Source organism: Ceratotherium simum, chromosome 10 (genome assembly GCF_057802395.1).
Source record: "Ceratotherium simum simum isolate JZ-2026a chromosome 10, ASM5780239v1, whole genome shotgun sequence".
Lineage (NCBI taxonomy): Eukaryota > Metazoa > Chordata > Mammalia > Perissodactyla > Rhinocerotidae > Ceratotherium > Ceratotherium simum.
The window spans coordinates 83,192,670-83,209,868 of NC_141909.1; the positions used below are offsets into that span (position 1 = coordinate 83,192,670).

The 17,199-nt window shown below is 38.0% G+C and overlaps 1 protein-coding gene across 3 annotated transcripts in view; it reads right to left on the reverse strand.

Annotated features, from left to right (window-relative positions):
• Positions 1–17,199, reverse strand: part of RNF17 (ring finger protein 17) — a 126,400-nt gene that overhangs the window by 505 nt on the left and 108,696 nt on the right. For all 3 annotated transcript variants that reach the window (XM_004435233.3, XM_087436359.1, XM_087436358.1), the window contains exons 27-34: positions 16,231–16,350; positions 15,185–15,265; positions 12,789–12,914; positions 11,650–11,706; positions 8,556–8,672; positions 6,634–6,802; positions 3,854–3,989; positions 2,019–2,208 (exon numbers count right to left, since the gene is read on the reverse strand). In XM_004435233.3, coding sequence (XP_004435290.1) covers positions 2,019–2,208; positions 3,854–3,989; positions 6,634–6,802; positions 8,556–8,672; positions 11,650–11,706; positions 12,789–12,914; positions 15,185–15,265; positions 16,231–16,350 — 996 coding nt within the window. The remainder of the gene's footprint in view (positions 1–2,018; positions 2,209–3,853; positions 3,990–6,633; positions 6,803–8,555; positions 8,673–11,649; positions 11,707–12,788; positions 12,915–15,184; positions 15,266–16,230; positions 16,351–17,199) is intronic.

Consider the following 17,199-nt stretch of genomic DNA (forward strand, 5'->3'; position numbering starts at 1 on the left):
TTCTTCACTTTACACCATTTCAGCTTATGAAAGGTTTCATAGGAATGCTCTACTTTCAGATTGTGGGGGAAACCTGTAGTTGTCAAGAAAACACAATAATGTCTTCGCTGCCTTTAACCTCCAGCATCTGGCCAGAGGGAAAAGGCATTCTCTAAGTTTATTTATAATTTATACTCTCTACTTTCAAAGGTATTTGTGATGCTGCTTTTCTGCTAAATCCCAATCTTTGCATTCTTCTACTTTATTTTAAAATGTAACTCCTCCCCAAAGTTTTGCTAGATTGAGCCAGTGGGCTTTAACACTACCATCCTTATTAAAATTCACTTACATTCTACACATAAAGCTTACACCTTTATGCATAAACTGACCAAATTTGAGTGTTAATCACAGAGATGAATAAATACGTATCTGTAAGAATACTTACTTGCCCTGTCTGTATTTTCAGTGGTTTCTTTTTTTTTTTTTAAAGATTTTATTTATTTATTTTTTTCCCCCCAAAGCCCCAGTAGATAGTTGTATGTCACAGCTGCACATCCTTCTAGTTGCTGTATGTGGGACGCGGCCCCAGCATAGCCGGAGAAGTGGTGCGCCGGTGCGCGCCGGGATCCGAACCCAGGCCGCCAGCAGCGGAGCGCAAGCACTTAACCGCTAAGCCACGGGGCCGGCCCCTTCAGTGGTTTCTTGAGAGAAACCCTGCATAAGCTATTTACACCACTCTGCACACAAAGAAGCATAACCTCTGTATGTACAGAGGTTTTCAAAAAGCACTTTCTAGTGACGGCACTGTGTGTCATTAGGAATTCATTCTTGTCATAGCTAGTATATCACGAATCCCAAAATCTTGGTTCCCCCAATCAGGGCAGGTTGGGCTGAAATAACAGTGGTGAGGACTAGGGTGAATTGAAGAGCAAGTTGCTGCTACACCATGCCAACTGGCTGACATTTCAAAAGGGAGATCTAAGATTCCTAAATTTTTGTTTGTTTGTGAGGAAGATCAGCCCTGAGCTAACATCTGTTGCCAATCCTCCTCTTTTTGCTGAGGAAGACTGGCCCTGCGCTAACATCCGTCCCCATCTTCCTCTGCTTTATATGGGACGCCGCCACAGCATGGCTTGACAAGCAGTGCATCGGTGCACGCCCGGGATCTGAACCCGGGCCACCAGCAATGGAGCGTACACACTTAACCGCTACTCCACCATGCCGGCCCCTAGGATTCCTAAATTTTATACTTCATTAGAAGTCAGAAATACAGACTGATTTTTGGAACAATTTTCCAATTTTAAAGCAATGTGCACTAAAAGAACATGGGTGCAGGCCACCCTGTGACATGCTAAGCCTCTAAAGAAAGCATATTTATACTAACCATGATCTGGAGTTTCTTATTTGAACCTTTTGATACAGGTTCTACTGTATTAAACAATTCAAAATTAGTTCAATTATGATAGTAGTACAATTCAAGTCTTTCTATGGCTTTGACCAGAATTCCCATTCTGGGCTTTCTCCTTCATCTTTTAGGATATGGCTCAAATGTCACTTCCTTGTTCTGCTTATTCACTTATTCAGTAAGCACGTGAGCGCCTTCTAAGGAGGACCTCAAACACCATATCCTGATCTCTCTGCATGGAAATAATGATTAATTATTCTTGCATGCCCCTACAGTTACCTATATCTCTTTTATAGTACTTATTCTACCTCATATTATTAGTGGTTTACATATGTTTCCCTCATTGACTTACAAGTTCTTTGATTACAGGATACTCATCTTGATTATTTGTCTTAGTCATTAATTACATCAATGACATTTTATATCACTGTACAGCTAATAAAAAGTTTGTTAAACGTAAACTTAAGACATCACTTCAACGAGCCTTAAAATTAATCCTATAGTATTTACAGCTTTATATGCTTTAGTTCAAGCATTTTTGCATTTAGAGTTTCACAGATAGAAAGCACTTTAGAAAGTTAATAGGGACCCTTGAAATAGCTTCAAAAGGATTTTGGCTAAGATGGATATTTACCATGGAAGAAGCATAAAGTTGTTTTCCTTGAAGACAGTCTATCATAGCCCACAATGCTTCCATGCTCCATTTGGGACAATATGGTATTCTTGTCTTTCCTGACTCTCTTAAGGGAGGTTTAAACCCTGCCAAGAGAACTTTTATGGCTCGGGCTGGGTACTGCATAAGGTGAAGAGGAATTTGACGCAATCTGTCACAAAATTAAAATGAATTTAAATTAAAATGTTCAGAACGTCACAAAACTCTCTAATAGCTAAAACTGTAAAGCATAGGGGAAAAGTTTATGACATTAGATTTGGCAATGATTTCTTGGACATGATACCAAAAGCATAAGCAACAAAAGAAAAAAAAAATTGGACTACATCAAAATAAAAAATTGTCCAAAGGACACAATCAACAGAGTGAAAAGGCAACCTACAGAATAAGAGAAAATATACGTTAAAAAATAGACATTTCTCTAAAGAAGATATATGAATGCACAACAAGCACATGAAATGATGCTCAACAATACTAATCATTAGGGAAATACATACCAAAGCCACAGTGAGATACCACCTCACACCCATTAGGATGGCTACTATCAAAAAAACCCCAGGGGACCGGCCCCGTGGCTGAGCGGTTAAGTGCGTGTGCTCCGCTGCTGGCGGCCTGGGTTCGGATCCTGTGCACGCACCGCTTCTTAGGCCACGTTGAGGCTGCGTCCCACATACAGTAACTAGAAGGATGTGCAACTATGACATACAACTATCTACTGGGACTCTGGGGAAAAAAAAAAAGGAGGAGGATTGGCAATAGATGTTAGCTCGGAGCCTGTCTTCCTCAGCAAAAAGAGGAGGATTAGCACGGATGTTAGCTCAGGGCTGATCTTCCTCACCAAAAAAAAAAAAAAAAAAAAAACCAGAAAATAACAAGTGTTAGAAAAGGATATAGCGAGAGACTGGACCCGTGGCGTAGCGGTTAAGCGTGTGCGCTCTGCTGCTGGCGGCCTGGGTTTGGATCCCGGGTGTGCACTGATGCACTGCTTGTCAGGCCATGCTGTGGCGGCGTCCCACATAAAGTGGAGGAATATGCGCACAGATGTTAGCCCAGGGCCAGACTTCCTCAGCAAAAAGAGGAGGACTGGTGTGGATGTTAGCTCAGGGCTGATCTTCCACACACACACACACAAAGGATATAGAGAGAGACTGAAGCCCTTGGACACTTGGTGGGTAAAATGGCAAATATAAAATGGTACAGCTGCTATGGAAAACAGTTTAATAGAATGAGCATATGATCCAGCAGTTCCACTTCCAGGTATAGACCCAAAACAACTGCAAGCAGGGACTCAAACGGATACTTGTACATCAGTGTTCGTAGCAGCATTATTCCCAACAGCCAAAAGATGGAAACAACTCAAGTGTCCATCAACAGATGAAACGGTAAACAAAATGTGGTATGTACATACAATGGAATATTATTTACCAATAACAATAATATAATTCTGATACATGCTACAGTTGGGTGAACCCTGAAACAGGGAGAAGCCCTGTGTAATGGGTGTGGAGTTTCGCTTTGGGGTTATGAAAAAGTCCTGAAAATGGACAGTGGCGATGGCTGCACAACACTGTGAATGTACTTAATGCCCATTAATTGTATACTTAAAAATGGCTAAAATAGTAAATTTTACGTTATATTTTACAATAAAAAGAACTTTTAGATTTAAAAAATTCCCTATATATAAACAGCTTTAGCTTTTTCTTTTAAAAGAGGCAAAATCTTCCCCATAATTTAAAAATAAAAAAAAACAAAAGAAAATTAAGAATCCTAATTCAACTAAGTTGACTTTTTTTTTTAACCTGTTTATTGTCAGCTTTTCAGTTGATCCATAATCAACAAATTGTACCAGGACAGCTAGAGGATTAAATTCTTTAATGGAAACAATCTTTGCTCTATACCATAAGCCATCATCATATTCTGCAAGGCAAGGCATTTCTGTAAAGACAGAGACAGGAAAAAAAATCACATTGCCTTTTATTTTCTTAAAAATGATTTTTCTTTAAATACAGTAAAGTATAAAGAAAATGTAATCACTATATACTCATTATTCAGAATTTAACACTCAACAATTAGCCATATGTTGACTTGTGCTTTTTTTTAGTTTATATTTTATAAACCGTTTTTCCTAATTCCTAAGAATTAAGCTTTTAAGAAAGGCACTTCTCCCATTCTCAGAGTTCCTAGTTCTTCTACGGCCCATGGCTTACATCCTCCTGCCATTGCCCCTACTTCTTATACTCCCTAAATCTCTTTTCACTTGGGTCATCATCAGCTGCAAACGATAATAAATGGTTTCTGCTATTCCTGCTTTCAATTTTGTCCTCCATCAATCCATTCTCTATAAAACCACTAGAATTAAATTTTAAAAATTTCAATTACATTGCTCCCTTGTTTAAAATTCTTCAATGACATTTTAACTGTCTGCAATATCAAGTCCTTATTAGCACTGTAATTTGCAGAGTTCTTCACCATCTACTCCCAACCAACTCCTACCACATATCCTCACGGTGTTACCTAAATAGAATCACCTGAATAGAATTATTTTAGCTCACGGCTCTTCCCCATATCTAGAATGTTCCCCTATGCCTTGCTTTGATGATAAACATCTACTCTTCTTTCAAAGATCAGCTCCAACATGACCTTTATAAAGCCCTGGCTACTCCTGATCACTGCTTTCTCTGTGGTCCTCTGGCATTACACACGCACCTTTACTATGAGCTCTCATTTCCATACTGTACTGGGTTTACATGTTCCTTCTCTGCTAACCCACTAGAGCTTATGTGCAGAACTGTAGGTTGTATTCCTAACATGGTACCTGGTACAAGCAATTGCTCAGTAAAAAGTCTGCTAATGAATGCTAGCCTTGAGTAAAATAGTGGAAAAATTAGTACAGTATGTACTCCATTCTCTTCATACACTATCAAGGTTCAGAGTACATGGACAACACCCTCAGGTTCCCATCTTGCTCTACCTCCACCACCCCTCCCTTGTTTATGTTATCATCTTCTCTTACACATAATTTCCATAAAGTATGGAATAAAGTATGGTTGTGGGCAAGCATTTAAAGACTACATGACTCTAATGTACAAAGATATTTTATTTCAAATGATTTTTACTGAAGTTGTAAACATTTTCTTGAGTATCCAGAGGTTACTGATAGAAATGCATCTAATGGATCCATCTGCATAGTGAACAACTGAATCACTGTTAACAGTCCCTTCCAACTTTTACCATTTCCAGCCTTAAAAACATGGCTGAAGTTTCATCTCAAAATAGAACTTAAAAAAACCCATCTAGTTGTCATGATATTTTAACCCACAAAACAACAACTTCAATATAAACTCCTTATTCAAATATACATATTTAAAAGGTACTTGCCTATGAATCAACTTATACATATGCATATATAAAAACTTTTACTGAAGAATAAAATACCTACAGAAAAATGCACAATAATATATGTGTAGCTCCATGAGTTATCATGGATTATCACATTATGCATAGATTGTTTGTGTGACTTCCCTTGAAGCACGGACACAATGAGGAAAGAACTGTTTCCTCCAAACTATAAAGTTACGTTTACAAGAAAAAATGAGTTTATTCTTTCACTCATTCAACAAATATTTATGAGCAACTACCTATACAAGGTGCCCTTCTAACTGCTGGTGACACAGCAGAGTCCTGCTCAGCTGCTGAGGACAGACAGCAGGAGGGAGGGAGAGTAGTGAGGCAGGGAAGGGAGGCAGGCACCACCACTGGTGCAGGGAGGGCAAAGAAGACCTGCGGTCTGGGGAAAGCTGAGCAGAAACCCGAACTGCTACACAGTCTGGGGAAAGAACATTCCAGGCAGAGGGAACAGAGTGTGCTGCTTATCAGCCAAACATGGGTCACAACTAATTAAATCTCATTGAATAAAAATCAAGTAAGACATCAAGCTGATGTTTTCCTTTACTAAGACATCCTCTGATATGTACAAAATACCAAGAATAAATACATCTCTACACATTACATATTGATAAAAATATACAGACACCACTCTTGGTATTCACCTATTGTCAACACCAGTCACTAGATGCATTTTCCTCATAGGAGAACCACATATATTTAATAAAGATGGGTAAGAATGGATTAGAAAGAAAAAAAGATAGCAGGATTTGACCTATCCTGACAGGACAGGACACAATCTGACCTCCCCTGCACCCACTCCAAAATTACCAGCTCAGATGGCTTTTAATGAAAATTACTGCCATTCAGGTTTGAATGACAACCCTCGCAAGTTGAGCTAGTGGCAAAACCTCAAGCTCAGAAAAATCATCTTTATGCAGTCGATTTTCCAATACAGCCTGAGTTTTGGAAAATAAAGTGCCCCAAGGCAGTTACCTACCTTTGCTTAGTTCGCTTAAAGAAAACAGGAAAGATCATCTACAGAGTGTGGTAAGGATTCAAAGAGATCATGCACAGAAAGTGCATGTAATAAAAATATCAGTCCATGTTAGAAATAACCCAATTTCATCAGCCCATTAAAACAAAACAAACAGTTTTATTAAGAATCCTATTTTACTCAGAAAATTTAGTATACCTGTTCTAAAATCCGTTAGAGGAGGAAATGTCTCCACATTCTTATTAAACCTCCGCAGTGCTTCATCAAGGCTCTGAGACTCAGATTCCCAGCTGACTCCACTGTCATCTGTGTCACTGCGCTGGTTATACAGATTACAGTTCTCTACAGAATCAAGGCAAATATACACCTAAGTAGGGGGAAGGGAAGGAAAAAACTTTCAAATTCTGTAATTTTTAGTATTCATTTATATAGACAAAATCAATGCAGTAGACTCCAATGATGGCTCCAATGATCCCTCATGGAGTTCCTCTCCCACATCATACTGTTATCAACTGAACTCTCTCCCCAGCTGAGGAGAGACCCAAGGAAGGGTCTCTTGCCCTTCCTCTTGGGTTTCTTCCTCTGCTCGGTGTCGCCACTTTGAAATGAGACCTAAGCTGAGCGTTCAATAGCACAAATTTTATTCAATGTCCAAAGAATGGAGAGGTCGGTGGGCCAGATAACAATACCAGAGTTGATCTCTATGACAGAAAGAACACAACAGAAGCGACAGTATGTGACTGATGAGATCAGATTATGAAAGACATGCAGCCTCTGTCTTGGTGGTGCTGTCTATGACTGCTCTCTCTCAGGGCAAGCGTGCAGCCTCTTGGTAGCAGGCCAGCAGAGAGGCCCGCCAGGCAAGGAACTGAGCCCACAGCCGACATCCACGCGACTCTTCTTGGAAGTGGATCCTGCAGCGCCCTCCCCCACCCCAACATCTTGATCATAAACTTACGAGAGACCCTGAGCCAGTACTTAATTAAGTAGCTCCTGGATTCCTGACTCTCATTGTGTGTTGTTTTAAGCTGCTAAATTTGGGGTAATTTGTTATGCAGCAATAACCAATACAAAAAAAAACCTATAAAAACCAACAATAGTTGGTCTGCTCTCTGATGAAATTGTAGAGCAAACTCTTCCCTTGCCTGTGAAAGAATGGCTTACTGTGTAGGGGGCTGAAGGGACTGCCTGTGCTACTTGTCACTTCTTTCTTTCTTTCTTGTTAGCCAAGGAGGTATAATTGAATTTCCTTTAGTGTACTTACTCATTCAATATTTACTGAGTGCCTACTAGATATTACAGAGTATTCTAGGTTCTGGGGACACATCAAAGACCAAAACTGACAACAGTCCCCGATTCAGGGAGTTACATTCTAGTGGGGAGAAGCAGACAAACTTCGTAAGAAAGTGGCCTGCAGTGTGAGAAGGTGATAAATGGTGTGGACAACACAGAGCAGGATAAAGACCATCTAGAGTTCCGTGCAGGAAGAGGAGGGGGAAGGAGATGTTTAAGATTTCATAGGTGGAAAGAGTTCCAGCTTCGGCCGGCCCTGTGGCTTAGCGGTTAAGTGCGTGCGCTCTGCTACTGGTGGCCTGGGTTCGGATCCCGGACACGCACCGATGCACTGCTTGTCCGGCCATGCTGGGGCTGCGTCCCACATACAGCAGCTGGAAGGATGTGCAACTATGACATACAACTATCTACGGGGGCTTTGGGGAAAAAAAAAAGGAGGAGGATTGGCAATAGACGTTAGCTCAGAGCTGGTCTTCCTCAGCAAAAAGAAGAGGATTAGCGTGGATGTTAGCTCAGGGCTGATCCCCTCACAAAAAAAAAAAAAAAAAAAAGAAAGAAAGAGTTCCAGCTTAAAATCTAAATAATTTATACAAACATAACTAAAGCAACACAACACTGGGAAAACCAGCAAGTGCTTAAGAAACCCTCGCCTTATTAAGTATAAACAAATGTCTGAAGAGGAAATTATAGGATGGGCAAACTAAAGGTGATCAATTTTCAGTTATTTAAAATTAGGAAGATGGAAATGTGAAGAGTCAAACCTAGAGTTTAAGACCAAGATTGCTTGTTACGTTTTTAACCAACAACTAATCACTTCAATTACATACTTCATTGGGTGAGACAATGTGCTTGACTTGGACGGCATAGAGTTCTTCTGTGGGCGGCAGAGATGAGGACAAATACAGCGGTAAGATAGGAGTCTCCGTGTCAGATGAAAGCACTTTCTACAACACCACAAATGAATCCACATTTCAGGATGACTACGACCGAGATCCACCACATTATCAAATCCACAACAGCACCCCCAGCAGAAAGCAAGCTCTCAGACACTGCACACCACAAAACGATTTTATAGTAGGAGGACCAAAATGGGATGAGTCAACAGAAGATCTTCAGAATTCTTTTGTCCCCTCAATTAAAAAAAAAGATTTTGTATAAAAAAGCCCACATGAATGTTTATGTATACATATTTACATATACACACAAAATTTTGGTAGAATGGTTAACAAATAGTTAATAGTAATTGCCACCGCTTAGTGGGACTAGGGTGTTTGAGATGTAGAATGGGGCACTTTTTTTTCCTTCTCACGTTTTTGTAGTATTTCATTTATTTTTAGAATAAGTACTTATTTTATAATAAAAACTAAAATGATATATGAAATGCCAAAAGAAGAGTTAAGTAGGTTAAAATTATCAAAAAAATGTGCTCTCTCTTAAGCTCTATAAAAGCATAAGGAATAAAAAGTGATGTGATTCCCAAGAGGATCATGGTAGTTAGCAGTTGCCAGAAGCAAACACACATAAAAAGGCCAGTGACTCTTCTTTTAGAAAGTTTAAAAAAATTTGAAAGTTAAAAAATTCTTGAATGTCGTAATTAGCATAAAAAGTAAAATCATCACATTCAAATCTGTGTATTAATTTATTACCACTTCCAAACTCGTGGCAAAACAAAACATATTTGAACCACTCAGCAGAGTTCAGCAAAAAGTAACACCCACTGTTCAATTTTACTGATTTGTTGCAAGTCACTTTACAACAAGGATGTTATTTTTATAGGCACAGAATGAAATTCTACTTATAAATGCTAAAACTTTTACTTATTAAAACTCTTACTTCCTGCACCAAAAACCACATGACAAAAGAAAAAAACAGATAAATTGGACTTCATCAAAATTAAAACCTTTGGTGCTTCAAAGGACACTGTCAAGAAAGTGAAGACAACCCACAGAATGGGAGAGAACATCTGTAAATCAGATATCTGATAAGGGACTTGTATACAGAATATATAAAGAACACTTACAACTCAACAATAAAAACACAACCCAACTAAAAATGGGCAGAGAATTTTCTCCAGTCTTTTTTATGTTATTTTCTATTTTTCTCCAGTTTTATTGAGATATAATCGACATATAAGATTCTGTTAGTCCAAGATGTACAACAGGATTTGATATATGTATACACTGTGAAATGATTATGACAGTAACATCAATCACCTCACAGTTTTAAATTTTTTTTTTTTTCTGATGAAAACATTTGAGATGTACTCTCTTAGCAACTTTCAAATATACAATACAGCAGTGTTAACTATAGTCACCATATTGTACGTTATATCCCCAGGACTTAATTATCTTATAACTGGAAGTTTGTGCCTTTTGCCACCTTCACTCATTTCCCCCACTCTCACCTCTGGCAACCACAAATCTATTCTCTGTATCTATGAGTTAAGTTTTTTTAGATTCCACATATAAGTGAAATAATACAGTATTTTTCTTTCTCTGATTTATTTCACTTAGCATAATACCTTCAAAGTCCATCTGTGTTGTCACAAATGACAGGATTTCCTTTTTTATGGCTGAAGAATATTCCATTGTATATACATACCACATCTTCTTTATCCATTCATCCATCAATGAGCACATAGGTTGTTTCCATATCTTGACTATGTAAATAATGCTGCAATGAACACGGGGTGCAGATATCTTTTTGAGATAGTGATTTAGTTTTTCTCGAATAAATACCCAGAAGTGAAATTGCTGGGTCACATGGTAGTTCTATTTTAAATTTTTTGAGGAACCTCCATACTGTTTTCCATAGGGGCTGCACAAATCTACATTCCCACCAACAATGCACAAGGGTTCCCTTTTCTCCACATCCTCACAAATATTTTCTTCCATTCAGTAGGTTGCCTTTTCATTTTGTGAGGGTTTCCCTTGTTATACAAAAGCTTTTTAGTTTGATTTAGTTCTACTTGTTTAATTTTGTTTTTCACCCTTGCTTTTGGTGTCAAATCCTGGGCAGAGGATTTGAACAGAGATTTCTCCAAAGAAAATACACAAATGGCCAAAGAGCACATGAAAAGATGCTCACCATCATCAGTCATCAGGGAGATGCAAATCAAAACCACAATGAGATACCACTTCACACCTATCCTAGGATGGTGAGGAAAAAAGTCAGATAACAAGTGTTGGTGAGGATATGGAAAAAATGGAACCCTTGTATATTACCTAATATGAAAGTAAAATGGTGCAGCCCCTTTGGAAAACAGTTTTGTAATTCCTTAAAATAGTAAAGAGTGTCACAATATGACTTAATTCCACTCCTAGGTCCATACCCAAGAGAAGTGAAAACAGACATACACACAAAAACTTGTACACAAATGTTCATAGCAGCTTTATTCACAATCGCAAAAAGCTGGAAACAACCCAAGTGTCCATCAATGGATGAATGGATCAACAAAATGTGGCATTATTCATACAATGGAATATCATTCAGCAATAAAAAGAATACAAGAATGAACCTTGAAAAAATTATGCTGAGTGAAAGAAGCCAGTCACAAAGGGCTATGTACAGTACTGTATGATTCCATTTATATGAAATGTCAAGAACAGGCAAATCCATAGAGGCAGAATGTTAGTGGTTTCCAGGAAACTGGGGAAGAGGAAAATGGGAAGTGACTGCTGTTGGTATGGGGTTCCTTTTTGGGGTGATGAAATGCTGTGGAATTAGTCATGATGATTGCACAACTCTGTGAATATACTAAAAACCCTGAATTGTATACTTTAAAAAGTTGAATTTTATGGTATGTAAATTATATCTCAAAAAAGCTGTTATAAAAGAAAACGCTTACTTCCTGACCTTGTATCAGATCATTTGTATTGATGAAGTGTCCAAAGTTCCCAAAATACTTGGATTGAAACTTACCTCAAACCTTATTTCCCATCTTTCCTCCTCATACTTTCTATTGTAATCTGTTGGTTTCTGAAATAATATAGTATTATTAATTAATAAAACCATCTTTATATAATATTGTTTTAAGGGACTTTCATATTTCATCCCCACAAAAACTGAGTGCATGACCTTGTTGACCTGTCAATTGTAACTAGTTTATTATAAGAGAGTGGGAGCTCTTACCTTTCCTTTGAAATGTTGACACTGAAGAGAACAACCAGAAGAGACTCAGTAATCTTTATAAAACCAGTTTAATAGATGGGACACCTTTTACACAAACACGGGGCATGCATGCGCACACGCACACACACACCACACCCCTCTGCCCAAAAGAAAGGGCTGGCAGTAAATAATATCAGTTGCTTTCTGAGAGAAGAGAGTAGTTTTCTATACTAAACTGAACACCCGATGTTTGGTTGTGTACAACACTAAAATGAATACTCAAAACCTAACAAGTGAACTGTAAGTCTAGAAATAAAAATATCTTGCTATATAAAATGTCAGTGTATTACTTAGGATGAATACCCTATTTCTGTAAAGTATTTATGGCAGCTTGCAATGTGAAACCATATCTATAACAGGCTAATTCTGTTTTTTAAAATATTAAAAACAGAAGCACAAGGTAACTAGAATGGACTATTTATTGAAGCTAAGCTTAAAATCTGGCTCTGAGTTTCTTGTAAGAAGGCAAAATGGGGAAAATGTTATAATATCAAATAAAAGGAAAAAACATTTCATCTGGGGAGAGAGTCCTTCTCTGCAGTGAATTCTATTAAGATTTTATAATTTACACCTCTATATTCAAACAACATTGGATAACATATGGGCTTCTCACTAGGTTTGAAGGTACAGAAACATTAATTGTTAAAGCAATTAAATGCAATTAATTAAATTAATGCATTTAATGCAATTAAAGTCCTTTTTAGGACATTTATAAAGCACGATATAGTATATTGCTTTCTCAATAAAGAATTTACAAATTCTTTTAGACTCTCTTAACATATCAGACATGTAGAACCATATTGAAGACCAAGGTGTAAAACAAAATATGACATTTTAACCAGAATTTGTTTTCTATAGTTTAGATTTTTATAGAAAAATAGCTCACTTACTTCTTTCAGTATTTCCTCAGAATGTTCAAAAGTACAATATTTATGGTGTGCCATAAAATAAGTAAGTGACATTCCATCAAAATAGAGATGAATAGATAATTTCCCCCATGGATTTTCAGGTAATTCCTATTTAAATTCAATAATGAAGATTATTACTATAAAAATACAATCTGTTTGAAGATTAAAATTTTATAGTTAGCAAAAATGAAATGAGATTTCTGACAATCATGGTATTACCAGTTTGACTAATGACTCATTTGATAAAATTGTCTTCCTGGTATTTTGGCAGGTTATGAAGCAGTACTTCTACTACCTGGGTTTATGTAAAATACATTTACATGTCCACAAGGTAGAGAGTTTCCTAGTTATTTACTAGAAAATAATTCACTATACATAATTTACTACACATCACCTTGAGATGATACTAATAATTTATACTAAGTAGAAGGAGAAAGAAAAGGTATGTTCAGGGGTAAAGAAATGTAGTTAAAAATCCCCAAATGGCAGGAATCAGAAGAAACTAACCACAGTCTAGAAGGAGTCATGATAATGGCTTTAAAACTCTTAAGTCCATTTATAATTATCAGGTGTTGAACATGTACATAGCTGATAAGCCTCACTTCTACTTGGTGCCACCTTAGTCCAAACTCATATCTCTACCGAGTTACTGTGATTGCCTTTCAGCAGATCTCCCTGCTTCTATCTTTTTCTGCTATCCAGTTTTTAACAGAGCAGAGTGAAAGTACTAGCCTGTGAGGTCAGATCACGTCAGTCCTTAGCTCAGACCCTCACATGCCACCTACGTCAGCTGGGAGCCGGAGCTCTCACGTCCCCTCCCCGTCTGGACTCTGCTGTCTGGGCTCCTTCTGCTCCAGCCACAGCGGCTTCCCGGCCATGCCCTGGACACTCGAGGCGTGCTCCTGCCTCGGAGCTCTTGCACTATTCTCCTAATATCTGCATGGCTTGTCCTCTCACCATTTTAAAGTCTTTACTCAAATCTTACCTTTACAGTGATGTCTTCCCTGACCACTATATTTAAAACGACACTCCTCCCCTGCCCCACCCCCCATCAGCCTTTCCTGCTTTATTTTCTTCCTAGCCCCTATCACTATCTACTACACCTTATGTTTTGTGTTTTTTTATTTTGTTTCGCACCGCTAAAATGGAAGCTCCACGGAGGCAGGAGTTCCCGACTACTCAGTTCACTGTTGCACCTCCAGCCCTTGCACAGAGCCCGGCACATTCGAGGCACTGAGTCAGGCTTTGTTATTAGTAGTGAAGGTGAGAGGAGAAAGTCTGGGGAAGGTTTGCCACGGCAGTAAGGGTTGCAGGGCACACACATTCACGGTTTCTGGGAAATTCGGCAGCCTTTAGTACTGCAAATTGTCCTCCCATGTTAAGCTAAGCAGTGAAGAAAGCTACCTTGATAAAGCAAAGAATTTCAATCTCTACCTTACATCTGTGACCTTCACAGAAGACAGGAGTAACCAGAGAGGGGCTCTTAGTACTAACATAAGCAGCATTAAAGCATCTCTATTTTCTTAGGTGGGTCTGTGGCTCTCTTTAGGTCTTTATGACCCTAGCATCACACCTTTCATACAGAAATACTTTCCTCACAGTTTTTATATCTTTCTACTTGAATCCTCAAACATAGCTGCAGATTAATATTAGCACCTCACTGCTCAGAAACCTCCAATGGGGCCCCAGTGACTGACCTCTACCTCTCTTAAATCCTATTCACCACTACTCTCCTCAGAAAACCTCTACTATTCTAGCCAAACAGTTATACCATTTCCTGAAAATGTGCCATGCTCGTTTCTGTCCCTCTGTGCCTACTTGTGCATTCCATTTCCCTGGTCAGGAGAACTTGACCACCTTTTCTGGAAGGGCGACCTCAATTCTCACCATCTCTAACTTCCTATTACACTTACTCTTTTCACCAGGCACTGGGCTCTCAGCACATTATTCTGTGGTGTGGAGTTTTAGGCTGATGTCTTGTGTCTGCTGTTTTACTTAGAGAATGTCTTTGAGGACATGGATTACCTGCATCTAACTCAGTGCTACACACGCTGTACCATCCTGAAAACCACTATATGTATTTATAAATATCTCTAATTCTTCGATACTGCTCCCTGTATCAACTAAGTTGTTAATAAAGATCTTCCAAATTACTGACTTGAATGTTTATGAAAGTTCTCAAGAACTTGCTCAAAGTTAGGCTTATTTACAATAAGCCTAGGAAGGAACCAAAGTGGTAACTTCTTGTATGTTAATGAGTAATTTACATTCACATAGGAACATTGCTCATCATAAACAATATCCCTCAAATTATGTTACCTATAACACTTTATGGCAAATAATTTAAATCAATGATAGATGCTTTACATACAAATTACCTTTATGTGAATTTCCACCTCTCTCTTTGAAAGCAGTTCCTGAAGGAGTTCTATTGCATCTGGTTGCCAGACATTCCCAACCTATTTGAGATTAATAAACTCAGATTCTTTCACACTTTCACAAAATAAGACAGAGCAGGAAGAAAATGAAGATACACAAAAGTAGCCATAAACATAACACTAGAGAGTGGTACAAAATATACAAGCAGTTTTCAGAGAATATCATAGGTATATGATTAAAATGATCTTAAGAAACTAATAATTTGTCTGAGATTTTCCCATAGTACTCTCTTAAAGCATTCTATGCTTTTAAAATATAAATCTAAATTAAAAAAAAAGCATCATAAAACTTAAAAAAAAAAAGACCAAAATGCCAGTGTGGTGCTTGTACAACGCCTACACTATGTATTTATTAAGGAGCAGAGATCGTTATATTTTATGTGTTAAGGAGGCTGACATGGCAAAGAATGGGGGCCAGCTGCCAATGAGGAGCCTCAGCGTCCCGCCAAGGCCACGTGAATGAGCCGTTTGGAAGGGGATCCTCTATCCAGTCAATCCTTTGATGACTGCACTTCTGGTGGACACCTTGACTGCAGTATCACAAGGGACCACAAGCCAAAACCACCAAGCTAAGCTGCTCCCAATCCCTGAGCCACAGAAACTGTATGAAATTTTTAAAAAGTTTACTGTTGATTTAGACCACTAAGTTTTAGTTTAATTTGTTCTGCAGCAAGAAATAACTATTATACCGCTCCTTATATGATTTCCAGCTTCAAATTTGTTGAAATTTTATTTGATGAATAACTAAATTTTTACAATTTTACTCTTTCCCATCTATGATGATATTATGTCTCTTCACTTATTCAGATGTTTTTATATCCTTCAGTATAATTTTGTAGTTTTCTTCATAAAAGCCCTTTAGCTGTCTTATTAAACTTTGTTGCAACTGAAAGGGATTTCATATTACATTCTACTTTATAAAAAATTATTGTTAATATAAAAACAATATTTAAAATTAATCATCCTACAAATTACTGATTACTCACAGGTATGGTATTATAGAGCTGACAAGGAATACAAAACTGGGGTGTATCGGGACATAGCAAAATAGGGTAAAGATGACACTGTGGAATCTTCTCAGTGAATCCGTGATCTAAATATTGTACCTGAAACAGGACAAATAAATTTATAATTAAAATTTACTACTAAAAACTAGAGGAGGGCCGGCCCTGTGGCTTGGTGGTTAAGTGCGCGCGCTGCGATGCTGGTGGCCCGGGTTCGGATCCCGGGTGCGCATCGAGGCGCCACTTCTCCGTTCATCCTGAGGCCGAGTCCCACATACAGCAACTAGAAGGATGTGCAGCTACGACATACAACTACCCACTGGGGCTTTGGGGGGAAAAAATAAAATAAATAAAATCTTTAAAAACTAGAGGAAAGAGGGACTCCCTGGTATTAAAAAAAAAAAAAAAAAAGACATACTAGAAAGATACCTAAATCTGGATTTGAAAAATCTCCAGGAAAAAAGCAACATTGTATTCCCTCATCCTATAGTGTATCAAACCTCATCAAAAGGTTTTCTTACACATATACCAAAGCCCTTTTGTTTAAACTAGGTCTTACTAGATTTACAAATTTCTTGAGAATAATCCACTTTCTCTGAGGATGATTTCTTAATCTTGTTTTGTTTCTCCAAGTATTTTCGAAGCACTGATTTATATTTAATAAAGGAGCATTTCTAAAATTCTCAGTACTCCTCAAACAGTTTCACAGTTTAGGAAACTCTGCATGCAATGTTTCCTTCTTGGAGAATCACATTGCATAATAAAGGCTCTGAGAAGTCTTGTAAGAAAGAAATTTGTTTTTATATCATCCAGTGTTCCTCAAACTTCTCTGTAAAATAACTTCCTAAAAAGACTTTATTTTTTTAGAGCCATTTTAGGTTCACAGCAAAACTGAGGAAGGTACAGAGATTTCCCTCATACCCTCTACCTCCCCCAACCAACCTCCCCAAC